This window comes from Eutrigla gurnardus, assembly GCF_963514095.1.
Source record: "Eutrigla gurnardus genome assembly, chromosome: 20".
In the NCBI taxonomy this organism is placed as follows: Eukaryota; Metazoa; Chordata; class Actinopteri; order Perciformes; family Triglidae; genus Eutrigla; species Eutrigla gurnardus.
The window spans coordinates 16605376-16620649 of record NC_139931.1 but is presented as its reverse complement, the minus strand read 5'-3'; the positions used below and the strand labels follow the sequence as shown (position 1 = coordinate 16620649).

General features: G+C 43.5%; 2 protein-coding genes across 4 annotated transcripts; one reads left to right on the top strand and one right to left on the bottom strand.

Moving 5' to 3' along the window:
• The first annotated feature begins 3305 nt into the window (after positions 1–3305).
• Positions 3306–5516, top strand: trir (telomerase RNA component interacting RNase). Of its 2 annotated transcripts, none has more exons than XM_084038189.1 (3): positions 3306–4174; positions 4520–4591; positions 4674–5516. In XM_084038189.1, exons 1-3 carry the CDS (start codon positions 3869–3871, stop codon positions 4779–4781), a joined length of 486 nt encoding a protein of 161 aa, XP_083894315.1. In that variant the 5' UTR covers positions 3306–3868; the 3' UTR covers positions 4782–5516. The 2 variants fall into 2 exon arrangements, with proteins under 2 accessions (XP_083894315.1, XP_083894316.1); XM_084038190.1 differs by having other exon boundaries at positions 3307–4156.
• On the bottom strand, positions 5334–15020 carry LOC311031724 (ubinuclein-2-like). Of its 2 annotated transcripts, XM_084038164.1 has the most exons (17): positions 14041–15020; positions 13227–13355; positions 12963–13064; positions 12121–12252; positions 11877–11983; positions 11143–11638; positions 10716–10786; positions 10497–10626; positions 10192–10298; positions 9984–10094; positions 9507–9650; positions 9323–9373; positions 9188–9230; positions 7100–8365; positions 6668–6875; positions 6075–6143; positions 5334–5844 (listed from the first exon to the last, which is right to left on the bottom strand). In XM_084038164.1, exons 1-17 carry the CDS (start codon positions 14365–14367, stop codon positions 5798–5800), a joined length of 3540 nt encoding a protein of 1179 aa, XP_083894290.1. In that variant the 5' UTR covers positions 14368–15020; the 3' UTR covers positions 5334–5797. The 2 variants fall into 2 exon arrangements, with proteins under 2 accessions (XP_083894290.1, XP_083894291.1); XM_084038165.1 differs by lacking the exon at positions 6075–6143 and having other exon boundaries at positions 14041–15019.
• Between the last annotated feature and the right edge of the window lie 254 nt (positions 15021–15274).

Genomic DNA, 15274 nt, shown 5'->3' with positions numbered 1-15274 from the left:
AAAAAGTGATTTTTTTATTGAAAATATATATATATTTTTTTTTTGTTTGAAGCAACTTCTTTTTTGATTGAATTATAAAGACACAAATGTCCTACCCATAATATGGCCCAAACACAAAACAACATTACTTCAATCAAAAAAGTTGCTTCACACAAAAAAACCTTCACTTCTATCAAAGAAAACCGGTGTTCAAATGCATTTTTTTGAGTCTCAACCATATTTTTGCATTCAAACACTTTTTTCCTTTAATTGAAAAGGGGGGGTTTTTATTGAAAATATTTTTTTTGATTCAAGCAACCTTTTTTTTGATTGAATAATAAAGACATAAATCTACCTCCATACACCTTTAAACACAACGAAGAAGAAGTAGACCGGTTGCGCGGGGCGCCCCCCCGCGAACCGCGGGGGCGGGCAAGCTTTTGAGCCGTGGGCAAGCTGTGAAGGGAGATAAAACGACGCTGTGAGCCGGTCAGCTGTTGCTAGCTAGCGCACAGCTAACTTGTTCTAACGGCGATGGCTGTTTGCGGCGAATAAACTCGAAAGCTGCGTAGTGAAAACTAAAGAGTAGTGAGAAGAACATGGCGTCGTATAAACACTTTGTTGTACTTTTCCCGCTGATATCAGTGGAAATCAGCGGACCACCTGTTCGTGAAACATGTCCAGCAGCAGTTGTATTAGTTGTGTCGCTGTTTTGATTTACAGCACATGATGCTCATTGCCTCAGAAAACCCTACATCAAACTATTAGTTGAGTTGCCATCCATCTACTCAGGTGCCTGTTACACTATGAAGACGCCATCTGGTGGCGTCTGCTGGTCACTACAACACATCACATAAACACAGCATCACTGAAAGCAGTGTCTGTATTAATGACGGTAATGAAAGTCATACCGTCGGGATTTCCAAGTTCAGTGGTATACCGTGACACAGCCTAAGCTGAACGATGATATGTTAGGAAATTCACAGTATAAAACATAGTATAGTAAACCATAATGCAATGGAATGAAATAGTCATAGTATAACTAACAGTAATGTGTATGGTATGACAAAAATGGTATATGCAATATAAATTGATTAAATATGTCATAATATAGCATGTCATAAAGTGCTGTAAAAATGTAGTGTTGTATGCCACAACAAATAAAAAATAACGTTTGTCTATAATGAAAGTGTCAGTTTGGTATGCAATAACGAAATAATAAAAGAACAATGTCATATTATTCCATTAAAAAACGAATATACGTATGTCATAAAAAGTTGCAGTGTTGAATGCCATGAAATAGTAAATAACAATTAAACATGCCATCTCATAAAAATATCATAGTATGGTATGCCATGAAAATGTCCTCGTATTATGCTAATATAATAAATCCAGCCTTGAGGTAACAGTGAATGGACTAGTTTTTCTGAATCTTTTCGAGACAGGATGGGCCTTATTTTAGCCTTATTTGTTATGCAGGTGAAAGAAGGCGTCCTTGTAGTTTGTTTAATACGTGAGTGAAAGGACAGAGCCTGATCAAAGATAACTCAGAGGTTTCAGGTGTCTCAGGCAATGGCAATCAATGGAAGCTTTTTCAACAATGAGTTTCAAAGATTTTTGTATGTATATAAAATATAATATAAATATATAAAATATATTGATAAGTAATCAAAAGCCAAGAAAAAAAGTCATGCTCTCAACATTTCACAAAAAAGTCAGTCGGAAAATTTAAGACTTAAAAACACATTGTATCATATGTCAAACAAAGTCTCAGTATATTATGTCTAAAACAGCCATAAAAAGCCATAGTCAAATTTTTCGAGAAAAAAAGTCATACTATAGCATGTCGATATTTCACAAAAGTCAGTCGACAAAATTCAAAGGATGTAAAAATCATTAAAAAAGTCATCAGATCATGTTATTTATTATAGTATGTCCAAAACAGTCCTAAAAATCCATAGTCAAATTATTTTTTAAGTCATATTATATAACATATCAAAATTTCACAAAAGTCAGTAGACAAGAGTCATAGAATGTTGTAAAAAATCATTAAAACTCATAAAAACCCATTATCGTATGTCAAACAAAGGTCTAAAATAGTCATAAAAGGCTACAGTCACATTTTTTTTTTAAAGTCATACTATAGAAATTTGCCAATAAAAGTCAATCAAGATAATTCATAGAATTATGTAAAAAATTATTAAAAACTTATAAAAAGCCACCATATGATATGATGTACTAGCCTATATATTATGTCCAAAACAGTCATAAAATCCATAGTTAAATTTGTTTTAAAGTCATACTATATAGCATGTCAATATTTCACAGAAAAGTCAGTTGAGAAAATTCATAGAATTATGTAAAAAATGATTTAAAAAGTCATAAACCCCCATTGTATTGTATGTCAGCTAAAGTCTGAGTATATTATGTCTAAGATAGCCATTGTCCAATTTTTCGATAAAAAGTCATACAATAGCATGTCGAAATTTCACTAAAAATTCAGTTGACAAAATGTATAGAATATTGTAAATAACAATGAAAAAGTAATTAAAAGCCATGATATTCATGTCAAACAAAGTCTGAGTACAATAACCTGGCTCCTAGGCCATGAAAACTGAATGATGGTAAGAAATTAAAATTATTTATTGAATCAGATTAACAGAGCAACAAAGCAGAAACAAAAAAAGTCAAACAAAGTTTGTCATAGATGTGCACAAGGCCAGCAAGCGGTTTCACCTTGGTGAGGTGGAATGCTGTAATTCAACATTCAATGGTAAAGTTGATGACTTTACTAGCTTAAATGTAGCGTCCAGAAACTGGATACTACATTTCCCAATTTGTTTTCTTTTTTAATAATAAGAATTATTTTAGTCCATCCATTTTATTTTATCCATCCATCCATCCATCCATCGTTTACCAATGATCCTGTTCAGGGTCGCGGGGGGCTGGAGCCGGTCCCAGCTGACATTGGGCGAAGGCAGGGTTCACCTGGACAGGTGTGATGAATATTATACACCTGTATTTACAGTATATAAGCCTTCTGCAATTGATTCTAGATAAAATAATTTGCAATGACAAGAAACCCAGGGACAAGTGAGGGAGAAAAATAATTTAAGGTATTACTTTTCAATGTAACAGGTTAAATAGTGTAGATAACTCTAGATCAACACTCGTGCATACTTAATCAAATCATAGCAAAGGACTTATGTTATTTGTTATAGCTGACTGTGGCATGTTTTCGTGATCCAATCCAGTACAGTCTAAAAACATCCGCTATTAAAGGGTTTTTAAATGCCAGTTGCCAGCAGGGGGCGCCTCCGTCGCCGCGTGACGTCACCAATGGACGTTAAACATGGCCGACAGTGAGCGCTAGGTGGCTGAAGTTAGCGAAAAGCGTTGGTAAATTCGGCGTAGCTCTTCGTCTCGTCTGCGGATATTTGAACTCCGTGGTGCACTTTATCCTTGTGATTATATCTGCATCCATGTGACACACGAACCGGAGGCTGGAGCGGAGTTTCGTGTGTAACAGCCTTTTTTAACCGGACATTAGCCCGCAGCGTTAGCCGCGTTAGCAGCCCGACCAGCGCCTGCTTTTGTTTTTGTCGAGTGGGTATGCCCTAGAGGGCTAACATCGCGAAGACTACTTGTTTCGCTTGTTTTCTTGAATTGTTTTCCCCCTGACGTGGACTGTAGCCGATTAGGTGAATTGACTCCGGGCATTTTTTTGTTTTGTGTTGCGGGCGGGGTCCAGCTTTTCTTTCAGCGTGTTGCCAGTGTTGTTCATTTCAAGGCCAACTTGGCAACAAAGCCACACTTTTCAGAAACCGGGGCGCACCCCCGATTTGAGCCGCCGGACACGTAACCGTGTACGAACACTACGTCCGGCCACATGGATCCAAAGCGCGCACACGGCAGACCTCAGACCAGCGGCAGCAGCAGCGACTCCAGCTGCGGCAGCCCCGCGTCCCCCTCCGGCAGCCCCGCGCAGACGGGGAGCAAAGCCTCGATGCCCGGGGGAAACGCGTTCGCCAACGACGGCAGCTTCATGGAGATGTTCAAGAAGAAGATGGAGGAGGAGAAGAGTAAAAAGGAGACGCCGCGAACAGGTGGAGAGGCGAGAGCCGCCGAGCAAGGACAGAGCCCAGTGGAAAAGAAGCCCCCTCCCGTGACGAGCTTTGTAAGGGGTTTGGCAGTTGTAAGATGAGATAGCAGTATTACAGCACACATCCAAATTGATGCACCACGATCTGCTCTAAACTGCCACTTCACTTATTAGATCCTGAAATAATGGCCAATATTTCGGAATGATTTACCCGTAGCATTTCATATACATCCCCAGTGCTTGTGTTATACTCGCAGTCTTTTGTATTATTATTTAAATGATAGATCAGTGAAGACTAGGGCTGGGCCTCACGATGGTTGCACAGGTGGTGTGGCAAGAGACTAAATGTAGACCATCTGCTCTGGTGTAGTCTCCTTCATTGACATTCCATCTGCAAGGGCTCCTGTAACGGTTTCAGTCTTCTATCCCCTAACCCAGGTGGGGAAGCGCAGAGGCGGTGTGTTCCTAAAGACCGGCATGGTTGCAAAGAAGCAGAAAGACGACACAGTAGTAAGTTGGGGCGTCGGTGGCGGGGCTTCTGTCCATTTGATTTGTGTGCATGTGACTTCATCTTGTGCTTCTTCTCCTCCAGACTGAACCAGGCAAGAGCGATGCTTGGTCAAAGTATATGGCCGAGGTAAAAAAGTACAAAGCCCACCAGTGTGGCGACGACGATAAGACCAGGCCTCTGGTCAAGTAGGAGAACTTGAAGCAACAAAATGTTTTGAGGGGGGACAACCATCTGGGAGAAGCTCTGTGAGGGCCGGCCAATCCTGACCTTCGTTGCAAGTCTTTCACAAACTGTATAGAAGGACGGGTCCTTTTTCTTTTCTTTTCTTTTCTTTTGTCTTACTTGTTATTTGTTGGACTTTGTAATAATAATAATCTGATGTCAAAAGGTGTTTTAGAAACTTTGCATTCATGATTGTTACATTTTTTTCCAATTTGTCATGTCTGGGTTAAGTTAGGGTTCCTTAATAGTTAGATTTGATTTATTAGCCAGAACAAGGTGTCAATTAAATCTACACTGCCCATTAATGTGTGGTGTTGTGCCTCCGTTTTGTCAGACCCTTCCTTAAGACTTCTGTTGGTTTACAATACTAAAAGCATGCTTATCACTTGACCTTAAAATTAGCAAATTACTCCACTGTGAAGGGAAAGAATTTAATTAAAAGTAGGTTTGAGTTCTATACAGAAATGAATTTGTTCAAGAATTCAAGTACATTGAAAAAGTGTACAGCTCTCATTGGAAGAAAAAAAAGCTCATTCTATTTGCAGTTTACATTTCTTACAGGTATCAGTGATAATTACATTATGATAAAAACAGCACCGAATAGACACATTGACCATGCATCAGAGAGGGAGGCATACAAAAGGCACACTTTCAATCCCACCTATCAAATGCATTCAAACCCTCACACACACACATAAAAACCCCATTCATTCCTTCTCCCTGTCCACAGTGATATAGGTCTATCTTGTAAACATTGACAACCTGTATTTGTCATTTAATTCTATGAAGAATAGTATTCAAAAGTTATCAAATCATTTTTTTAAAAGTAGATTTAACTGTGGTATTCATGAAAAGTTGAAGCGGATCTCTTCAGATCAAGTATCTTAAGCGTAACATAGTCCTCATTTCAGACCCCTGTCCATGTGTCATCCAGAGTCCCGTTCCATCCTGATTTGTCCTCCTGGCATTGAACTCCAGCTGTATCATAGAGTCTTCCTCTTCGCATCTCCTCCTTGGCTTTGACTGACATCTGGACAGGAATAAGACAGTTCTTGAAATGTCAGTGACAATGGACAAAAAAAAAACCACACAGAATGGACAACAGATAAAATGACTACATAAAAAGGCATGCTGCAACCAACAGACAGGCAGGGAACAGGAGAGGACAACCCGAGAGGGAGAACATCAGACACTTGGACAAGAGAAAAGGAGGGGAGTAAATGGAGCAGGCTTTGGGGTGGAGGGAGGGTCAGATTTTACCTGAGAAAGCGAGCTGCAAGTGAGGAGGCAGAGCAACCTGAGACCCTGATTGGAGACTCTTATACAGATCTGAGGAGACAGGACAGGGGAACAAGGAGGGATGAGGGAGGAACACAAACCAGGGAGGGGGGGGGGGGGGGGGGGGCAGAAGGGAGAGAGCAAGGTGGTACAGAGGTGAAGGACAGGTAATGACAGCCAAACGGAGGGGATTAAGATAACAGACGAGGCCGGGTGGGGGAGAGGGAAAAGGAACAAATACAGTATTTTGGTAGAAAAGGAGAAATTTGGGGGAAATGAAGCAAACAAAATGGGATAATGTCAAACAGGAAAAAAATCACAAGCTTACATCTGACACATGATATGATGATAAAACAAATGATGCTGTAACGTACAACACAAAACAAAGCCTATACACTATACTATATGTGTGAAAATATATGAATATTTCACTGAAATAGAACCGACTATAAGTGCATTATATTGAGTCCCCGCCACCAATTTTAAATGCATGTTTACATTTAAATCATGCACCACACATGATTTAAACGTAAGCCGCATATTGTCCATGTTTCTGGCTTGCGTGCGTCACTCACTCTGGGTCAGGGTAGAGAACGATGCATTGCTACTGGCTGCGGAGCCGCCGGCTGCTGTGCTGGAGCCTGCTGCGCCCAGTGGAGGCAGGTTTAGCAGCGAGGGGAACTGGAAGGGCAGGGATACGGGCACCAGGCCCCCGAGCATCCCAAACCCCAGGGGAAGAGAAGAGGCTGAGCCCAGCAGACTGCTGCTACCTGCTGTGGAGACCTGAGCAGAGACGGGGGAGAGGGGGTTCATAACGTTTTCCTATTAATATAAATCCAAATACGCTGTAGTACTCACTTTACTTAAGTACAAGTAGCAATACCACAATGTAAAACTACTTAGACTGATGTGGGCTCTGCATACAGCAGAGTGCATGTAAACGTGCCGAATAATAATGAATTTGTTAATAATTAATTGAATAATCAGGACATGCTGGCAGTACAAACCTGTGGCAACTGAGAAGAGACAGACGATGGGACAGACGCGACTGACTTGGCCCCCTGAGGTGTCCCGCCCCCTGGCCTCTGACGCTGGCCTTGGTTGGCAGAGGCTATTGTGGGGGAGGCACTGGATCCTGAATGCTTGCTTATGGATATGGTGTTAATAAGGCTGGCGTTGGTGGTGCTATTGTTGTTGGGGGTCTTCTGGCTGCCTGGAGGAGTGTAGCTGCCTTGCCCCGGCTTGGTTGCTCCTCCTTGGGCACCTGAGAACGACGGGCGGAACCCTGCTGGGCTTTTGGCGGAGTACTGGTGTATGGGGGGGGTTGCCTGAGACCTGGGGCTTTGAGAGATGGAGGAGGAGGTGGTAGTGGTCAAAACGGGGTTGAGGGTGCGCGGAGTGAGTTTGACGATGGGCGGGATGCTGCTGTGGCTGGATTTGGTGAGAGTAGCGTGCATAGGGGTGATGAAGTTAGACTGCGGCCGGGGCTGAACTCCAGAGAGAGTCTGAGAGAGGGAGGGCGAGGATTTACTCTGTGGGGTCTGGGGCAGGCGAGTTGTCTGGAAGGTTTTGGGGATCATGTGTGAGGAGGATATGAGGCGAGGCGATGTGATGATGAGAGTATCGCCACTGTTGGCTTTATTATTATTGCTGCCTTTGAGAAGGCCAGAAGTGGGCATGGAGACCCCCGTCTTTGACCCTGGGGCCACAAGCGGAGACGCAGTGGGTGGTGGACGTGGTTTCGGCAGAGTCGCCGAGGCAGGCATGTTGGCTTTAGCCACGCCTACAGCCAAAGTTCTCTGAGTGTTCAACACTGAGTGTCTGTGCGCCTGCACCGTGCCCTTAACGACCCCCATCCCATCCACCCTCACTGAGGGCAGAGGAGCGGACGTGATGGAGAGAGGCCGAGACAGAGAGGTGGACAGAGACGAAGAGGTAGAGATGTAGTGAGGTGCATTGGAGCTGGGAGTACTGACAGAGTTCTTTTTCTGCTGCTGGATGAGTGAAGAAACACTGAGCGAAGAGGGCTTGGTGGCTGTCTTGGGTCCGTCCGGGGACGGAGGGTTGTCCCCGTGGGCCAGGCCCTTGGCTGCGTTGCCGAGGATGGCGAGGGCCTGGGAGATGGAGTCCATGGACGGCGCTACCAGATCCTCGTCAAGGGAATCAAGACATATGGGCTCAGATGGTGACTGAGGTGGTCGCTTGGCAACCTGAGCTGCAGGGGAGGGAGTAGTGCCTGCTGACGTTGTGGACCGCTGAACCCACACAGCCTCCTGGAAGTACAGATTACACAGAAACAACATTTATCATTGATTACATATATTGCACATTTCCATGTCACATTAAAAGGTTAGGTTTTTTCATGTCTATCTAATAGCATTATTCTCTGACCATGTATGTACATTCAGGCTTTTAGTTGCTCTAATCGTTCCTCTTATCTTTAGTGCGTTCTCACATCACATCCCATTTACAATGAATAGCAGGCTATCTCTCTCCCAGCTCTTCCTGTCTGTATGTATGAATGAAGTACAGATGATGTCATGATTTCCACTCTAAATTGATTGAAATGGTTTGATTTCAAACTTTGAAATCAAAAAGGAGGATCAGCGTTCATCAGAGATGACTGAGAAACGATCCTCCTGCTTCCCGGAAGTCACTGGTGCGGCAACGTTTCGCCTTCCCAACACAGAAAACAGCATTCAAGTATCCAAGCCGCATATCTCCGTGTGGCACTGAGAGGGACTCCATGGTGCATTCAGGTGTACCTCATAGCACCAAGGATTGTGAAATTACCCTCCTGCCATCGATCTTCTTTTTGTTGTGTAGTAGTTTGTTCCCAATTGACCAATCAAAATGTGGATTTGGAGAATGGTGACACCCAGATATCCTATTACTGAGCTAATACTGTTTTTAGTATGAATGAGTGTGAATATTGATTGAAAACAGACGAGGAGAAAATGTGAACGAACCCTAAATGAGCGTTATGATGGGAGCTTTTCAGGTTTGTAATGTCTGAGATAAATGTTGTCCTGTAATAAGCATAACATTATATAAAAACTAAACTCTTTAGGGTTGATATAAAAGTCAAGTCTAACCTTTGGCTTGGCCTTGGGCGTAGTGACCATTCTTTTCTTTGCTCTAGAGTGAAAAAAAAAAAACAACACAAGTGAGAACAAGGTAGAAATGTCAGTTCTGAAGAAATCAGTGAATGAAAAAGTCCCATGACTCACGTGTAGCCTGTGAGGTGACCATGAGCCATGATGCTCTCTTTGAATAGCATCCTGTAAACAGAAAATCAATCAAGAAATATTCATGTGGAGGGAACAATAATAAAAAAGCAACTTTAAACTATAGTTGAGGACATCCAATAGAGCAGGTAGCTATTGTACAAAATAATCTGAGCAGGACACACACCTGGCCTGCATCCAGCCTTTAGGCCAGAGGAGTTTGACTTCAGTCTCCATGAATGCTTTGAGGTAGTCCTCTAGAGACAGCGAGTTCTTGCCCTCCAGCTCATAGCAGCTCAGCTTCACCCGCACCAGGTTACACAGCAATAACCTGGACATCACACACCATCAATATACAACATAAAGACAAAAGCCCATCATGATCAGGTATACTACTACTTCTATAGCCACGTTTTTTTTTTTAATTCAATAATAGCAGATGATGCTTTTTTTCAGCCTCCCAATCACAGAAATCTCCTGCTTTTCACTGTTTTACATCATGTTAAACTGATTACCTTTGGGACTTGGACTGCTTGATATTTAAAGACATCACCTTGGACTTTGAGAAACGGGGGCAGGCATTGTTTAATTGCCCGTTGCAGCCCCGTTACATAAACCTCCTCAGGTGGGAGCGGGAACCTCTGATGTATAAAGTGAAACTGACCTGAGTTTGTCGTCCCAGACGAACTTCTTTCGAGGGCCCATCACTCTCTTCCCTGGTTTCTCCTCGTCGTCGTCCTCCGACCCGTTCTTCTCTCCCTCCCCGGACTGCTGCCTGTGAACCCAGAAAACATGCAACATTAAACCACAGCGCCTTTTTAAACAGAAATATGTTCGAAAGCAAACAGACGTGATGAACTGTGTGTCCTTACTTTGCCACTTTGGCGATGCAGTCCATGTTGAATCGAGCGATCTGCTCCGGCATCACACTGCACACTGCCAGTTTCAGCTTCAGCAGGGGCGTTCGAAGGCGGTCATCCTGGTCGGGGAAATAAGCACAGTCAGAAATCACACACACACACACACTTATTCAGCAGCATACACTCGCATGCTAAATATAGAAGAACTTAGCTTTCACACCATTGCTTTTAGATGCACCTGCCAGCTCATAACTGCTTGTCGTTGAAGAGGCACAAAATGTTTGTCCTTGTGTCTGAGAATCACATTAATCACACACCTGTATGTTGAGGCTGAGCTTCTTAAGGCGTTTGAGCAGAGCTTCTTTATTGCAGGGCACAAAGGCTTCCAGGTGAGAGTAGACGATCGAGCGCACCTCTGCAGGCTGCTCCTGAACCTGCAACTCAATACTGCAGCAAAGACGCACGGAGATACAGTCAGAGGTTTACGTGTGTTGCTCTTATCTCTCTGCAAGAGATGAAATCTGGATGGTACTCACTCCAGTAGGATGTTGTTCATGTCCAGTGTGAAGAATTTCTTCCTGCCCTCCGCATCGAACAGACGGGACGCCTGTGTCGAAGGACAAGCATTAGTCAGACTTCAGTAACGTCACCGTTAATCCTGTATATATTTCTGAAAGAATGTGTCACGGATGTTGATGTTTACTGACAGGATGGTTTTCTAGAACAAGAAAATGGTTGTAAATATTTAAAATAAGTTCAAATTTAATTTTGCATCATAATGTTAATGTTAAATGTATTATATTTTGGGCTGTTATTCAGAAATAAGTCATTTGAATACCTCATTTATGAAACTATAACGCTCTTCTTTCACAATTTTGTAGACAAAACCACTAATGAAATTAGTAATCTGCAAATAACACTTAGTTGCAGCCCTGATCTAACACATGTGATGCAGTGTAGTACCGATCTCAGGTCTTCGATGCGCTTTGCGAGTGGGGCTGGGAGTCCACTGGGCAGAGGAGGAGGGGCCATCACGTTACCCTGCGTCACTCTGCCGCCACCTGCTTTATGTCCCATCCCAAAGGAGCCGTTCTCTCCCTGGAGTGGACTGGAGGGCTGAGGAGAGTCCAGCATCCCAAAGTCCAGGTCTCCCATCATGTCCTGCAGGATGTCGTTATTGGCCGAGCCCAGCAGTGACAACACGGCCGAGTCGGCATCCATGTGGGTCATGTTGCATTCGTTGCCGCCAGCGGCCTTGGACTGGGTGTTGAGAAGTGCACTGTTGGCGTTGGGCGCTTTGACGACGGGACGTGGCAAACCGGCAGCAGCCATGTTCTTCTTGCGCATCTCCTCCTTCTCCCGGGTGAAGCGACGCAGCATGTTGGCCAAGTGGAGAGAATCCTTCATCAGCTTCTTCCTCTTTTTCTTTTCGGGCCGATGAACGTTCAGGGCCGAAACTCTGCCAGAACAGAAGACGCAAGAAGAAGAAGGTCATTTAATCAACGAGAACAGAGAACACGTATTGAGTTTAGGAATTTATCTGTGGTGATAAACTCATTGGGAGGTGATGGGAAAACATGACCCACCTGACTAATTTCCCTTAAGGAAAGTTATAGTTCCAACCTGTGCGACTGCTCATTTAACTGCACTGTTTTGTGCAGGGAAGATGGAAAACTGTAGAAATATGAAAACCTCACCCGGACTTTGGTACTTTAATCTTCCTGGGTTTCTTGTCCTCCAGAATTCCGCCATCTTGCTTTTTCCGCCGTTTCTTTATCACCCGCTCCTCACCATCTTTCATCTTCTACAAACAGGTTCAACAGTTGTTTTAGGTACAAAGCACAACAGTGAGCAAACCCGACATATTTGACTACTTGTTTGTTTACAATCGGTCTGTATGTATACTATGTGTCATAAAACTGCAGAGAAACAAGAACCGACCTTGAAGTGATTATCCTCCGCGCCTGCGTTTTCTCCCTCGGAGTCAGACGCCGCTCTGAACTGCAGAGTGCCTGTGTTGATGTAGAAACCTCCATGTTTTGTGGTGAGAGAGGCTGGCACCAGCTCGTCATACTGAGGCCAGGAGAGAAGTATAATTACTTTCAGTTTCCCTCTACTACTGCAATTAAACTTCAGAGCAACAAATGGTTTCTTAAAAGACTTAAAACTTTATTCCTTGTTTTCAGCAACTTTTCACTAAAGGAGCAAAAATATTTTTCGACCTGTAAGTGTCTTATTTCCGCTGGCGATGCATTGTGGGACAATACCATCCATAACGCCACACTTATATGTGAATAAGTGTGTAATATATGAACAAATAAAAAAGCAAAAACAACCACTTTGTTTCGGATACTTCAACATAGTTAATTTCATCACTCACAAATGAGTGTCCCAGTTTGCATGTGGACAAAACTACACTTGATCCCAGTAGAGCTGCAATGATTGACCGATTAGTTGTCAGCAATAAAATTAATCACAAACTATTGATAATCTGTTTGAGAATTATAATTTTTAAGTCAAAGTTCCACCTACAACTAATTAAAAAAAACTATTGACAAATTAAATTGAGAAAGTAAAGTAAGTTGGAAAAAGTAATTAGTTGTAGATCTCGATCGCAGTGAACAACAGTTTCAGCCCAAAACTTCAGGACAATATATTTAGCAACAACAAAAAAATGTATTTGACATCTAAAAGTGTTGCTGATTGCTGACTATTTAGAAATATAAGTGACCACATGAGTAATGCAGAAAGTGTGTGTGTGTGTGTGCAAAAAGGGAACTCACAGCCTCTGAATTGTCTATGAAAGGGTCGGTCTCATCGTAGCCGTAACCAATGTCAATGAGATCCTGCATCCGGTCCTTTTTCTTCTTCTTTGGGACACCGCCCTGCAAACAAGACCAAGAAAACATTAATAAATATACAAAATATACAGTATAGTAAACCTCCCCCTGTATGCATATCATCGAATATACAGTATAGTAAGCCTCACCCTGCATGCATATCATCGGCACAGTTACAGATGCAAAAATGTGATTCTTATCACTCACATATTTGTTCTCAAATTTCTTGGCCATCGCTTCTACCTCCCGTCTCTCCCGGTCATCATCAGCAAAGGGGTCGTTGGGGTCCAGGGGGGGTGCAAGTCCTTTAGGGACCGTTGAACCTGCAAGCTTTACCTGAAAGGGGGGGGGGGGGGGGGGGGGGTAGATAAGGAATAACATACGAGGATGGTGATTTTATGTTTTTCTTTATAGAATTCATTACAGAGTCTATTCTCACAAATGGATATGAACCTCAACAGTAAGACCTTTATTTAAAAGGGGTGAACCACCACATTTTATATATGAAGATCAGTTTACTGATCACAAGGAGTACTACTACCACTCTAAAACAGTTGTGTGAAGTATTCTGTGGCTCTGGACGGAGCTATTAAACAGGTAGTCCTGTTTTGTGCTGCATCAAAATCATAATACAGGTGCTTCATAATACAGATGTGCCTGAAAATTAAACGGATAGTGTTATGTTGTAAATGCACAGTATTGTAAATTTCACAACACATGTATCAGGAGAGAAGGATCCAGCATGTCTTGGGTTCACTCATGCAAGCACTAAAATAAATCAACATACCGCTTCACCATTTTTCTGTCTCTTGTAAATTCCACAATTCAATTGAATCCTCACTTAATTAACATGTGCAGACTTCCAGATAAATTAAAACATATTTAGCCTAATAATAATAATAGCAACCATCCACCGGGTCACTGTCTCACAAACCAAACAGTGCAGCCCTCCTGAGGCGATGCCAGGTTAGGGGCCCCTCCTGCTCACATAATGGTGTCTACTGTGTGTTTGTCTCCTAACCTGAGTGGAAGTTGTGTTGACCAGCTCGCCGTAGTTGAACTCGGAGGACCCCCGCTCGTTGGGCTCGGCGAGCGGCAGGTTGAGGCGGACGGTGGGTTTCACCTCCCCGGTCTCCGCGTCGCTTCCTGTCGCGTTAACGTTTCCGAACGGACCTCCGCCACCTCCCGACCCGACCGCCGCCGCCGCGGCACTTCCACCTCCGTCGTCCCCGAAAGTGATGTCGACGGCCTCGTCTTCGCGGCGGCGTTTCTTGCTGGACTCCGGGGTCGCCGGCGAGGCGTTGAAGGACGAGAGGGTGACGAACGGCACTTTCCTCGGCTCTGCCATTTGACGCTCTCGGTCCGACGACCGGGCAAGCGAAACGGGGACCGCCACACTCCTCTGAGCCGCCGCTGGCTGCGAAGCTACACCCGGAGATGGTCGACAAGTAACGTTAGAGCTAGCTAGTTGCTCTGCTAGCTAGCTTCCTCAGAACGAGTGCTGCGGGCAACACAATCACTTTTATCTCCTTTCAGCCCGTGTTAATCCATAAAATAGTGTCCCTGGCAGAGCCCCCGTCGCCTACGAGGGACTTAAACAGCGGGAAATAGCAGTTTTGAGTGCTTCCATGAAATTGGAGGTTAGCTACCACAAGGAGGATTCTGTAGTAGCCATCTTGATCGTTATTATCATTATTCAGTGGCTGGGCGTGCGTATGAAAACAAAGCGGAAGCCGGGGAGGAAAGGAACGGCGCTCGACCAATGGCAGAGCCGGAACACGCCCACCTGACAGACAAGCGCGAATGTGGAGGAGGCGATTGTTCTGTACAGGCGGGATGTCCGGACCCCTGAACGTCTCACCACTGTTTACCCCGGGAAAGGAATTTAATGTGTGATGTCAAACGTAAAGAAACATTACGTCGAGCTAAAGACACTCCAAAAAAGTACGAGTGAACTTCACCCTTGCAATGAACCCCAAGATAATTTAACACCAAGACACAGATGCAGACCCTACAGATTAAGTTTGAATAAGAATGTCTTAATTAATAAAAAATAATCTAAAATAATATGATAGTTGATACCTTATGAGCTATGAATGTAACATTTGGATTTATTGTTTTGCATATTTCATTTCATTAAAGGCACCCAAATGTGTATTGGTTTTATTTGTGCTCTGACTTTTTGGTGAAATCATCACCAGTGTTATGTCTTGCAAATACACTGCTCAAAAAAAAAATAAAGGGAACACTAAAAC

Coding starts and splice junctions, on each gene's coding strand:
- trir (XM_084038189.1), top strand. CDS start 3,869: ATGGATCCAAAGCGCGCACACGGCAGACCTCAGACCAGCGGCAGCAGC. Junction 4,175..4,519: donor TTGTAAGGGGTTTGGCAGTT/GTAAGATGAGAT, acceptor CCCCTAACCCAG/GTGGGGAAGCGCAGAGGCGG. Junction 4,592..4,673: donor AGCAGAAAGACGACACAGTA/GTAAGTTGGGGC, acceptor CTTCTCCTCCAG/ACTGAACCAGGCAAGAGCGA.
- LOC311031724 (XM_084038164.1), bottom strand. CDS start 14,367: ATGGCAGAGCCGAGGAAAGTGCCGTTCGTCACCCTCTCGTCCTTCAAC. Junction 11,984..12,120: donor CGGAGGATAATCACTTCAAG/GTCGGTTCTTGT, acceptor ACCTGTTTGTAG/AAGATGAAAGATGGTGAGGA. Junction 9,231..9,322: donor GGTCACCTCACAGGCTACAC/GTGAGTCATGGG, acceptor TTTTCACTCTAG/AGCAAAGAAAAGAATGGTCA.